Source organism: Aptenodytes forsteri, unplaced genomic scaffold (genome assembly GCF_000699145.1).
Source record: "Aptenodytes forsteri isolate BGI_AS27 unplaced genomic scaffold, ASM69914v1 Scaffold299, whole genome shotgun sequence".
NCBI classification, from domain to species: domain Eukaryota; kingdom Metazoa; phylum Chordata; class Aves; order Sphenisciformes; family Spheniscidae; genus Aptenodytes; species Aptenodytes forsteri.
This window is the reverse complement of record NW_008794154.1, coordinates 2,328,811-2,341,324: the sequence shown is the minus strand read 5'-3', so window position 1 is coordinate 2,341,324 and position 12,514 is coordinate 2,328,811. Positions and strand designations below refer to the sequence as shown.

At 43.9% G+C, this 12,514-nt stretch overlaps 1 protein-coding gene across 2 annotated transcripts in view; it reads right to left on the bottom strand.

Annotated features, from left to right (window-relative positions):
- Positions 1–12,514, bottom strand: part of VEPH1 (ventricular zone expressed PH domain containing 1) — an 86,354-nt gene that overhangs the window by 23,934 nt on the left and 49,906 nt on the right. Inside the window, exons 9-10 of one of the 2 annotated variants that reach the window (XM_009279123.1) lie at positions 4,910–5,049; positions 793–927 (exon numbers count right to left, since the gene is read on the bottom strand). In XM_009279123.1, the coding sequence (XP_009277398.1) occupies positions 793–927; positions 4,910–5,049 (275 nt within the window). The remainder of the gene's footprint in view (positions 1–792; positions 928–4,909; positions 5,050–12,514) is intronic. The other variant, XM_009279131.1, reaches the window with a different exon arrangement.

Below are 12,514 nucleotides of genomic sequence, written 5' to 3'. Positions count from 1 at the left end.
CCACAGTGGCAGCTAATCTGAATCTAGAGTTTGAAACTGTGAGCAGGAAAAAAATCCATATGTAGCATCACTAGTTTTCATCACGTCGGGAACAATCCACATGAAGCATGCAGGAGGGGGTGGAGAACAAGCCTGGAGACCTTTCAAAGCACAGTACAAAACAACACTGTGGACCCTCTGCGGAGGTTGAAAATATAATGGCTGGTGAACATTTTTCAACATCCCCGTAAGCCGAGTGCTTCACAGGGAGGTGAGGTCAGAGGCACGCACTATGGATCACCATATGGCCATCCAGAAGAAGAGAACTTGGCATGGCAGTAAGTGCAAATGCTCGGAAGACAACAGAGCTAAGGCAAAGAAGGGGAAGGGGCAGGGAAAGGGGTTTTGTTTTTCACGATTTGAGCACAGCAAAGACTTGCTGTAGCTGTTGTAAAGGTCTTTGTACAGCTGTTCTAAAAGTCAGGGCAAAGTTCTATTTTTTATATAATGGCTCGTGAACATTTTTCAACATCCCCGTAAGCCGAGTGCTTCATATAACAGGGAGGTCAGAGGCACGCACTATGGATCACCATATGGCCATCCAGAAGAAGAGAACTTGGCATGGCAGTAAGTGCAAATGCTCGGAAGACAACAGAGCTAAGGCAAAGAAGGGGAAGGGGCAGGGAAAGGGGTTTTGTTTTTCACGATTTGAGCACAGCAAAGACTTGCTGTAGCTGTTGTAAAGGTCTTTGTACAGCTGTTCTAAAAGTCAGGGCAAAGTTCTATTTTTTTTCTGAGAAAAAAAAGGCTTACCTTTTGGTGTGGAAATGTAGACTGGATCATGGCAGTTTCAAAACTGTGCGTCCCCTTGAGCTGTGTCTTCTCCCACAGGGCCTTAAGGACTTGCACAGAATTACTCTGTATGGACAAAGGTTCTGCAAACAAGCTCTGAAGAAAATGTTGAAAACAGGATTTCAAGCATTTTTTACTTGGCCGTTAACAAAAAGCATCTTGCTCTTACAGTAGGACAGCCATGCGAATAACCAGGGACTAGTTCATTTCTTTGTAAGGAGTTACGATGGATCAATATGCACACAGTTAGATAAATCCTCAAATATTTCATTTCCTTTGGGGCTTTTTTTATTGTACATTACATGTCTTTAAGGTCTGTGGCTCACCAAAGATTATCTATCAACTACCACTACGCATAGCAACTTGCATGTCATTTTTGTATTGAAATGCTAGTTTATCAAAATGTTAGCAGCCCTGGCCTCTGTGAACCAGGTGTAGATCTCAGTGACATGCATCTTTTTGGAAAAGACATGTCATTTACCAGTTAATACGAAGAGATGCTTAGCACCGCTGCAGGTTTGTATATGTTTATTTGGGCCTGACTGCAGCTCTTGGTCCTTGTGCAGGGAAGAGTAACAGTGCAATGTTTGCGACTGCGCTGAAGAGACAGGGGGATGAAATGCAAGAGAAAAAAAACTCCACAGAACATGTTCAACACACATTTTGCTGGCAGTGTACAGGAATTTTCATCCCCTGAACATTCACAAAACAAGATGAAACCTGTGTTGGGTTGGGTGCTCTCACCTCCAAAGCTCCCTATTTCAAAGGACACCAAGGATACAACCTTATGCTGCCTTGAATTATTCTAGTATTTCAACAGTGTTAAGTATTTCATTGTATAAACTTCACACGGTCAATCTTACAAGAACACTACTGCAGCTGAGACAGCTTAGCATTTCTGACTCTACTATATCTGCTACATGATCTTGTAATTAAAAAATGCATTTGCATGCAGGAGCCAAGTTAAGAGTGCACAAGCAAATCTGATTTTCCATGTTTCAAGTATTTGATTTCACAATATGAACAATGTCCGCTTAACGTAGGTTTTCTGGATGGACGTTCCTCCTTCTCTCTCTAAGCAGAAACCCAACAATCCTAATCTCACTGTCTGGCATCCAACTGACACAGACACACTTTAGTAAGACGCAACCAGGAATTTTTATTGTGGCTGAGGCAATGCATTTTTTCCAGCTAAGCTGTCAGAAACAGCCGGATCATTTTGTCCAAATTAAAAGGGAGCAGCAGTCAGCTCCAGGCAGCCACCTGCCACAAGAAAATGGCAGCCCAATTAGTTCGTGTTTGGCAAATTTCTGAGCGACTCTAGGGAAGGTGTTAGAAAGGGACACATCAGGCAGCCCCTTGCTCACTGGTGCTACCACAGCAGCGTGACGCTGTCCCGCCTGATGAGGGAAATTAAGCCATAAATCATATAGCATTAGAGAATTATTTTAATGAATGAATCTGTGAAACTAAGCATCCTGTCTGTTGAATAAACTCTCTAACGTCACCCCTTATTCGAATTTTGTTCCTTTTGTTAATCGTCACTTAACTGTAAGACAATTTCTCAGATCTCCACTGACATACGCTTCTCTTCCTACTGCCCTGCTGTTTCACAACTTCCATCCAAGGGTTCCAAAACATGATATAACTATTCACTAATATTTTCAAAATTAAATAGAAAGCAGGGTCATGAAATTAAAAATCTGTTCAGGGGGCCTAAGAAAACGTGTCTCTTCTCGCTTTTCCTTTTGCAGAATGCAATGTCAAACAATATGGAGCGACTGGCAAAAAAGGAATAAAAATATGGTAACTGGTATTGAAATCTTCAGAAACCACTTATTAGTCGCCTGTGAATCTATGACAGACCTGCTGAAAACTACATTTTTATCACCAGCCTTTTATTTAACTCATTATTAACACACTATAAATACATTTTATGTCAAATTTCTCTCTTGTACAATTTCACAGGCTTAAATAACATTATCCCAGGGCTGAATTTAGCACCCTGTATTTAATTTAATAATAGTTATACATCCAGTACTTAAAAGCTTTAGGATTTTGAACAAAACAAAACCATAAATTATCTGATATTAAACACCATCCTGATGCACAGCAGGCTCGAACACTCGGTGCAACACAAGAGGAACTTTTTTTCCCCATAAAAAAAGCATATTAAGTGCTGTGTTTACAGCATGTTTGCAAAGACACAAACTGAACTGCATTGCTTCAAGCCTGGCCCCAGCAGCTCAGGGGGATTCTGCTGGGGGCTCCTTGGCACGGGAGCCCAGGGCCAGGGGTAGCACTAGCACAGCCGGAGCAAACTAGCAAGACTGTAGGGAGTAAAAGCAAAGCTTCAGAAAGAGTAGCTGCAGTGCAACAAATGCAATTACCCAGCCCTGGGCAGGGAAAGCCACGGGAAACGGGGGGACCAGTGCCTGGGGGCAGCGTCCAAAGGCAGCAGGACCCAGCAGGGGCACGTGGGGATGGGGAAGGGGGGCAATGGGCACTTGAGTGCAGAGGAATGGGGAAGGAAAGTAATATTGCCCCTATGAGCTGGGAACTGTGCAAAGCTCAATAGTCCTGATAAAAGATGGAACTGGCAGGGCCAAATTCAGAGTAATGTGGGAAGGGGTTAAAGGCAGAGGTTTTTCAATGAAAAATGTATCATGAAAAGGCTAGGCACCAGGGATTAAAGGTGGATCAATGATTAAATTGTCAGTGCAACTGATTCAAACCATGAACCACAGACAGAGCAGAGGTCATTGTGTTAAAATCCAGAGGCAGAGGCAGCGAAGGCTGCGCAGCGAGGAGCGAGGCGTGCCAGCTCTGCCACCCGTCTCCTCTGCTTCTGCTCCTCTTTTCTCGTTTTTGTGCATTTTAGTACTTTTGTCCATATTTTTCAACATCTGCTTTCCTCTCATCAGGAATAAAATGATACATTCATAACATTATTTATTTATTCTCTCTAGGTCCTGTTAAAATTCAACCTCTTTCTTCAGGTTTTCATTTACAGAGTAATTCACCTCCTTTATTTTCAACCTTTCATATTGTCTTCTTACCCCTGTTTCTGCCTCTGCTCTTCTTTGCTTCCTTTTTTCTGCTCTGTCACTGTCCTCTCCTTCCCTGACCACCTCTCAGCTTGGCTCCTGACCATCGTCATTCCTCATCTACAGCAAAGCCCCCGTCCCCACAAACAGGTCACACAAGCACCTCTGAAGCCATGGAGACCACTTCTTGTACTGAAGCACCCAAATACTCCTACTGACCTGCATTTTTTAAAAACATTTCTTGTATTTATTTCTAGGAGCAAACACAGGGAAGAGTGATTTGAGCTGTTAAATTCACAGCATAACTGGCCATGCATGTTTTAAATTTCAGATAAATCCTTTGTATTTCTAAGGTTGCATTAGGGTGGGATGAACTGTGGTGAATGGCTCTGCATAGGTTAAGAAACTGAACCTTACTATTTTAACACAAAAGCCATCGGTTTCATCTTGAAGTGTAAATGTAGGGTTTTCTCTTACAATTTCATACTATTTGTAACCTATTAGGAAATTCCACATATGTCCAAATACTGTGCTGTATTTGGAAACGGTATTAAACGTGAGAAAATAGCTTTAGGGTTGATAGGAGAACAGCACTGATCAGATTTGCAAATCCTGCTCAGACAAAACTTCTGCAGTAAAAAAAAATCACAGTGGGTGCTGCATCTCCACCTGCAGCCTTGGGGTTGATTCTGGTCTCCTACAAATCCACTGCAATGCTCCTGCTCATTTGAAAGGCACCTGGGACTTACTGGAAGTTTTGCCTGAATAAGGACAATAAAGTTTGGTCCCACTTTTTTACCCCCAGACTTTGTAAGCTCTCCAGACAGTTTGAATTTGTTTCATTTAATAGAAATATAAAAACGTATAAACTGCGAAATCACTTCAACCTACTATAATGACTTTCTGAGAAATCACAAGGGTCACAAAGCACTGTGGGTTAGAAGCATATTTAAAGAGATTAACCATTAAAACATTTTTTCCAAGTACAAAGTTAACAATAGAGAGGTGCCACTAATTTGTATTACACACACCTGCTGAAAGAGGAACATGATATGGATCCACAGCGGAGGCTGCCGGCTGATGAGGGTAAAACTGGATTTACTGTACAGGCAATAATGGCCCTTCAGAGGACAGCTGAAGAACAACTTTGCTACACAACTTCTAACAGTATCTAGAAATAAATATACAGAATATTAAAATCAACCACATAAAAGACAGAAACCTAACTGTCCATTACCAGCCTATGTGCAATCAAGCAGTGCAAGGGCATACATTTCCACTACGGGGATATCTCAGCCTGGGTCAACTCCTGCAGCATTCAGAAGGGCATTGCTGTGTCTGCGCCCTCAAATTAAACACAAGCCATCTGACAGGACTAGAGAAATTTAGTCTCCAGTGCTTTAAATCTTACGTAATAATCATTTACTCCCAAATGCAAAAGGTGCAAGACAGTGCACGGTCAGGCTGTTTATCTTCTTTGTGCTTTCTCATGCATTCGGTACTGTCGTTTAGCTTATGGAACCAGACAGATCTGTCAAAACTGTGCATCACTTATTTAAAGAGTTTGTTGGAAAAAACATCCCGTATTAGGAAACAGCCATATGGGGGCCTGACATCTGTGGGATCCTTGCCGAGACTTTGCACAGCTGAAAGCTGGTGTCTGTAGGGGTGGAGGAGGGCAGAACGCGGCTCCCAGCCAGGGACGGGCTCATTCAGCCACTGGTAAAAGCTGCGGTACTTCCCCTCTTTGCAATGGATCCTCCAGAAGCCAAAAGATGCATAAATCGATTTACAACACTACTGTGCACGTAGCACGTTTGCTGTACAGGCCATCTTATAAATTCCTCATCAGAAATACCACAGTTTCAAAGAAGAACATTAGCAAGTATTCACTGAGCCCTGCGACACAGTGGGGAGCCGATGTGCCAGGTCCTGCCCCGCACCATGAGGGCTCCCAGCCGCAGCCCCTCTCCCCATCCACCCAGGAGCCCCAGCCCAAGCTCAGGCCTGCCTGAACCTGCCTGTGCAGAGATGTTCTAGCTACAGTCTGGCTTCTAGGGGCTCCAGGTTCTACAAACCCCGCTTCTCATCAAGCACATATGCTACAGGTCTGCCTGTCATATCCAATTTCCCACACGCCCCCAGTGCCCGCTCCCCCCCCCACCCCCCGCCAGGCCAGGGCACTGGAGCTTTTGCAGCCATTCGCTGAGAGGCACAACAGACAAGGGACAGGAATCATTGCCGCTGCCATGACTGCAAGGGACAACGTGAGACAGTGACTTGCTCAAATCAGCAACCCAGTGCGAGAGCAGCTGCTGGCAGAACCTGCAGGCCACGACTGCTGGCGCAGCCACAGACTTCGCAGCAAAAAAACACAAGGAGAAGGAAAAGATGTGGAGCTCCAGGTCCAACAGGAGAAGGGACTGCAAATGCATACACAGTTACACACCGGGAAAGGTGGGATATGTCCGTTCACAGCTGTGACTCAGTGTCACTCAGGCCCAGCTCCAGTGCACTACAGACAAAGCATGTCCAATTCTCACTGCTCTGTCAAACACTGACCATTTATGCCATCTATGATCACGTCATCTGTTGATAAAAATCCCGCAGTGGTTACATGCAATCTGAAGGGTCCTTTGGGATCAACAGTGCAGTACAAAAGCTATATGCTACGTAGTGTTACCTGACTCTGAACTTCCCGTGCTGGTTTTAACTGGAAATGAAGCCCTTGAGATGCATGATTCTGCTTTTGCAAAATATTGACCTTGGACCCTCATTTTCTGTCTTTGGATGACTACTCATAATGATAACAGCATGTTAGGTATAACCTAATCAGACTTCTTTATTAACTTAAAATAGCGGTATCATTTTATAATTCCTTTGAACAGGACAAGTGGCTATCCAAGGTAAAAAGGCATGGAAAATGAAAGACGGAGATCCTTAGACGATGACCTTGATGCAAACACAGGGGAGAGCTGCACCCTCTTCACCCAGCTGGAGAGTCGAACTTGGAAGGGGAGGGGAACAACTGGCCCCACCAGCTGCTGCTGCTGCAGCTTGTTTCCCAGCTAAAGACAGAAATGATAGACAGACAGACAAGCTGCCTTGCACTTGCAGATCAGCCCGCTAGACTGATCCAGGCACAAAGCCACTGGTGCTCACCTCTTCTGTGGCCCTGTCCTGCCAGCACCTGCAGAGTCAAAGCCAAAGCATTTTCAAGGAGAACAGAGAGCACTGTAGGCTCCTGTGGAGTCGGCCAGCCAGGTCTCACCGTGCAGCGTCCACAAAATGAATCACGCAGTTGAGAAGGCTGACATGGGCCAGCTGTGCAGGGAGCATTACTCAGAGTCTCATGCTATCCTGGTGAGTCACTGTGCAGTGAAGGTGTATGAATAAAATGCTGTAAGAAAATATCCTAACTAGAAAAATGAGTTGTAATTTTTTAGAAAATATGGCTAACGGGACACAGTTTCAATAGCACAGCCTTCTGGAGCTACTGACAACGAGAGCCAGCAACAAGGAAGACTGATATCAGAAGGCAGCCTTTCTGTCTAACAATAGACCATCTTGAAATACTTGTTGTTTTTAACATTTTTCATCTAATCAAGATGTGAAAGCGTAGGAGAGAAATGTAATAAATTCTGTATTTCACATAAAAACACAGCATATGAGGAATGAGTTTACCAGAGGTACAAAAGGATAGGTCCCTTGTTCAAAAGAATCAATGGATCAGATCGTCATTAAAAACGCAGAAAATTCAAAACTGGGATGTTGGAATCTGATGAAGATGCTACAGAGAGGCCAGATGGCTGTTAGGCTGGGGGAAAAAACTTCAGAAGCTGGCAAGTGGGAACCACTTTATTATCCTTTGACAAAGCTGTTTGAATTTGCCGAGAAAAGAAAGTCACCAGTGTCAAGCTGGGACTGCAGAGCTCATTGAGACCCCACTGTAGCACAAGAGAAGAGATCTGAGATGTAAGGGCATGGGAAGATTAAAGTTAGACTCCACAAAAACCAGTAGAGTCACTATGCATACTGTGGGGAAACACACACAAGCCAAGACAATGCATAATATTTGGAAGTGAACACAAGAATCCAACCAGATTGTACCGACTGTAGAGAAAAGGATGACAACAGCACTCCTTCCTCAGAGGATCACTTACATGGTATAATCAGCAACATTACAGCAGATGAAGCTTGGATTATCTGGAAGCCAATGGGGTGTTCATTAATCTTTAATCATAGGCAAGGTGCATAAGCCAATATGGGGCCAGAAGGAGAAAGCAGAAGAAAAGCCACGGGCACCAGGAGGTCAGAGGGTTAGACCAGGTGGTGAGCTTTCCTCCCAGACAGGGAGTTCATGAACTAAGTCAAAATGGTATGGAGCTGAACAGGACTACAAACATCATCCAGATCACTCCCCTCCAAAGACACAGGAGGAAGGACCTAGACCAGCCCCAGCTCTCTTAAACCATGGGTCAGCCAACAAGAAAACCCATCCGTATTTGTCTCTCAGAGTGCATTTAGCAGAGGACAACTTTGAAGATATTTCCTTTGCTCTGAGACAGCAATGGAAAGAGGAGCTGAAGTGGGGCCACTGCTCTTGGCTTCACTGAACATACCAAAAAAAGAGGCACACTCATTGGTGTTAGGAAATACGGCACTCTTTCCTCTTATGTAGGCCTGAAAAAATTAATATATTACAGGAGAATGTGGCCCTGAGGAAGGGAAGAATCCGCATGAAGTCGTGGCTTGATGCCAAGCATTGGGCATTTTTAGGATGCTCTTTGAAGAAGACAATTGATTTGTGCACATTCACTAAATCCTGTGGAATGTGGAAGTGCTGTCTGGGTCATGTCAATCGCCCGAGCACAAACACACAAAGATCTACAGTGGGACAATATTAGAAGCGTGCGTATGACTGTAAGCTTTCAGCAGGAGAAAGCCAGGGCTTAAAGTTAAACCAACAAAGATGCAAATGCTGCTAAACTGAGATAACAGTTCTGAAAAGAAAACTAACTTAGCTGCAGATCACAGATACATCATGCCCATAAGCAACATGCTCACCTTAGTAGGAAAAAGATGGGGCATAAAATCCACTACTCTTGGATTAGTGGCTATGGGGAAAATCTGAGTTTAACCTAATCACCCAAACCTACTGGTTCATACCCAAACCTGCCAGTGTTCATGTTCGATATAAAGGAGGAGTTTGAGAAACTGAAGGGGTTAATTACAGCAACCCTAAGTCCTAGGACATATTAAAGCACAAAACTAAGTGATATCTCCAAGGAGGCTGTTGACAGAATGCTCTTCCAACAGCATGGTCCAAACTAAAGACCCCTGGTTTATGCATCACAGATGCTAACAAAACTTTAACTTCAATACACTCAACCAGAAGTAGAGGCTTGGCCTTGGTCTATGTGTGTGAAAAGTTTAATGCTTCGTTATGGAAAATGACTCTTAGCTAAAAGTGACCACAAACCACGTACTGCCACTGCGAAAAGGAGCTGGCATTCAATGCCTTCCTCTTCAGTGAGTAGAGTGGTGATTTTTTCAGTTACAAATGTATGAATCGACAAGAAACCTGGGGGGCATTTAAAGGCTGCAGGCAACATTGGAGTGCATTAAACAACCGTGCAAGGCAGCAGAGTCCAGAGCTAGATTTCTTGTCACCCACAGTAAGTCCACATCAAGCTGATTAAATCCCACCTGGGCAGTCTCCCACAGAAGTCATTGCAGCTGCTAGCAGAAGGTGGTAGAGGTCCAGGATACCAGCCCCTGGTTAGCAATTAAGAAAGGGTGCCCAGTGCTAGGTGGGATTGTGTTTGATGGGACTGTGAAGGAGGTTCCTAAATGCTGCAGAACAAAAAGCTGCAAAGGATATATGGAGAGACACAAAAACCTAACAAATTGCTTAGCAAGACATTGTGGATGACACTGAGAAAAATACAGAGACTGATAATACATGCCAAAATAAATGTCAGCTCAAGCACTGGAGTCCATGCTGGCTGAGCAAGATGTTAGTTCCTAGAAAAAAGCAGCATTCATTTGTCAATACCAACGGAAAAAAGCCTCCTACTCAGACAATCTTCAAACCTTTGGTATGAGATAAGCGATTACTCATAGCTATTTCTGCTACATTTGATATGCTGAATATGCAACATCTGATAACAAGCCAAAGTCTACTACGTGTGTTTTTCAATGGTTTGCAATGAACTACCAGTTTCAACATATAACAGCTAATCTCAGTTATCCCAAAGTCAGTGGAAAGTGGTATTTAAATAATAAACCTATTCTGATGAATCATAGAATCATTGAGGTTGGAAAAGACCTCTAAGATCATCAAGTCCAACCATCGACCCAACACCACCATGTCCACTAAACCATGTCCCTAAGTGCCTCATCTACTCGTCTTTTAAATACCTCCAGGGATGGGGACTCCACCACTTCCCTGGGCAGCCTGTTCCAATGTTTCACCACTCTTTCAGTAAAGACATTTTTCCTTACATCCAATCTAAACCTCCCCTGGCACAACTTGAGGCCATTTCCTCTCGTCCTATCGCTTGTTACTTGGGAGAAGAGACCAACACCCACCTTGCTACAACCTCCTTTCAGGTAGTTGTAGAGAGCGATGAGGTCTCCCCTCAGCCTCCTCTTCTCCAGCCTAAACAACCCCAGTTCCCTCAGCCGCTCCTCAGAAGACTTGTTCTCCAGACCCCTCACCAGCCTCGTTGCCCTTCTCTGGACACGCTCCAGCACCTCAACGTCCTTCTTGTAGTGAGGGGCCCAAAACTGAACACAGTATTCGAGGTGCGGCCTCACCAGGGCCGAGTACAGGGGCACGATCACTTCCCTACTCCTGCTGGCCACACTATTGCTGATACAGGCCAGGATGCCACTGGCCTTCTTGGCCACCTGGGCACACTGCCGGCTCATGTTCAGCCGGCTGTCAACCAGCACCCCCAGGTCCTTCTCTGCTGGGCAGCTTTCCAGCCACTCTTCCCCAAGCCTGTAGCGCTGCATGGGGTTGTTGTGGCCGAAGTGCAGGACCCGGCACTTGGCCTTGTTGAATCTCATACAGTTGGTCCGGGCCCATCGATCCAGCCTGTCCAGGTCCCTCTGCAGAGCCTTCCTACCCTCCAGCAGATCAACACTCCCGCCCAACTTGGTGTCGTCTGCAAACTTACTGAAGACTAAGATGACCCTAATTCCATATCTAGCACTGTTACATTGTATTTTGCTCAAGTGCAAACCAACACGGCAGTACCATGGGAATTCATTTTTATGGTCATGGGAGGCCTGTAAATAGATAGGCAAGGCAAAATGAGTTTCTTGTCATCATCTGGGCACATGAATCCGCCCAGAATGAAGCTGGGCACATTTTCAGGAAAATGATGTGTCAGAAAGATATCTATGCTGTGCCATTTCATAAAATATTTAAAATGGAGAAAACCTCATCATTTAAATTAATAGCATCCTCAGAGACTGACCCACAGCATGTGAGATTGGCACACTGGATGTACACACACCGCAGAATAACCAGTGGCCCACTGTATCACTAACACACAAAGACAGACCTCCAACTAAAAATACTAATTGTAATAGTCACATAGGTTGAGTCACAGTCTTCCAAAATTTGACAGCATCCACTGAAGGTGAAGGAGCAGAGCTGAAAGCACTGCCTTCCTGCAGTACTCCCCACTGGGGCACTTCCCACCCAGCAATGTATGCTGCTCACAAGTAACCCAGCACTCAAGGGTCTGGCCAAAGTTTTGAGAGATCGTTAACCACTGCAGCTTTCTCTTTCTAGCATTATGAATAATAAAATAGGTTTAAACTTTTATTCAAATGTAACCATGGCAGTAGAGTTCTCTTGTACTACATCCCATATAAAAACATTGCAGATGTTGTAAATATTATTCAACAGGTTATCAAAGTCTGTTGTACTCAAAATATCCCCCAAAATGTCTGTATTATATATGGGAAGTGTTATCCTAACACCCAGCTGTTGTTAGACACTAACTTTTGTATGCTACATTTTCATTTTTAAGAAGTCAAACAAAAGCACTGAATGTTCCTAGAAGTGACAATATTACTCTTTACAAGTATTTCCCCACTTGTGTAGCAATTTTGATTCAGAGTCTATGCACTGTATCCCACTGTAGCAGAGTAATAACATTCACCATGGGTTTTGATATTTCTAGTATAATATTGCACTTTTATAATATCTTATTCGAGGATCCCAAAGAACCATTATTTAAACCTCAAAACGTCCATCACAGTAGGTCATTTTTGCTGTACCTTACGGATAAGTTAGAAGTGTGGCAGGATCATTTAGGAGTGAAGCATGCATGGAACACATCTGTGTTCATACTTGTGCTCAGACACACTCTAACTGAGAATGAAAAAGGTGCTTTTAAAACCACTGTAGTATTTACAAATTGCATGTACTTATGTGCTTGGTATGATATGCAGCTTAAGAAGGTACATTTTGGGCTTTCCTAAAACACACGTAGCTTTAGGTAAGCTCTGTTGCATACTTTTGCCAGTCCATCATTGCAATGTTATATAAAATACTATGGACCAAATATCAACCTTGTGTAATCCCACCTGATTTCAGAGGAGTTAAAGCAGAG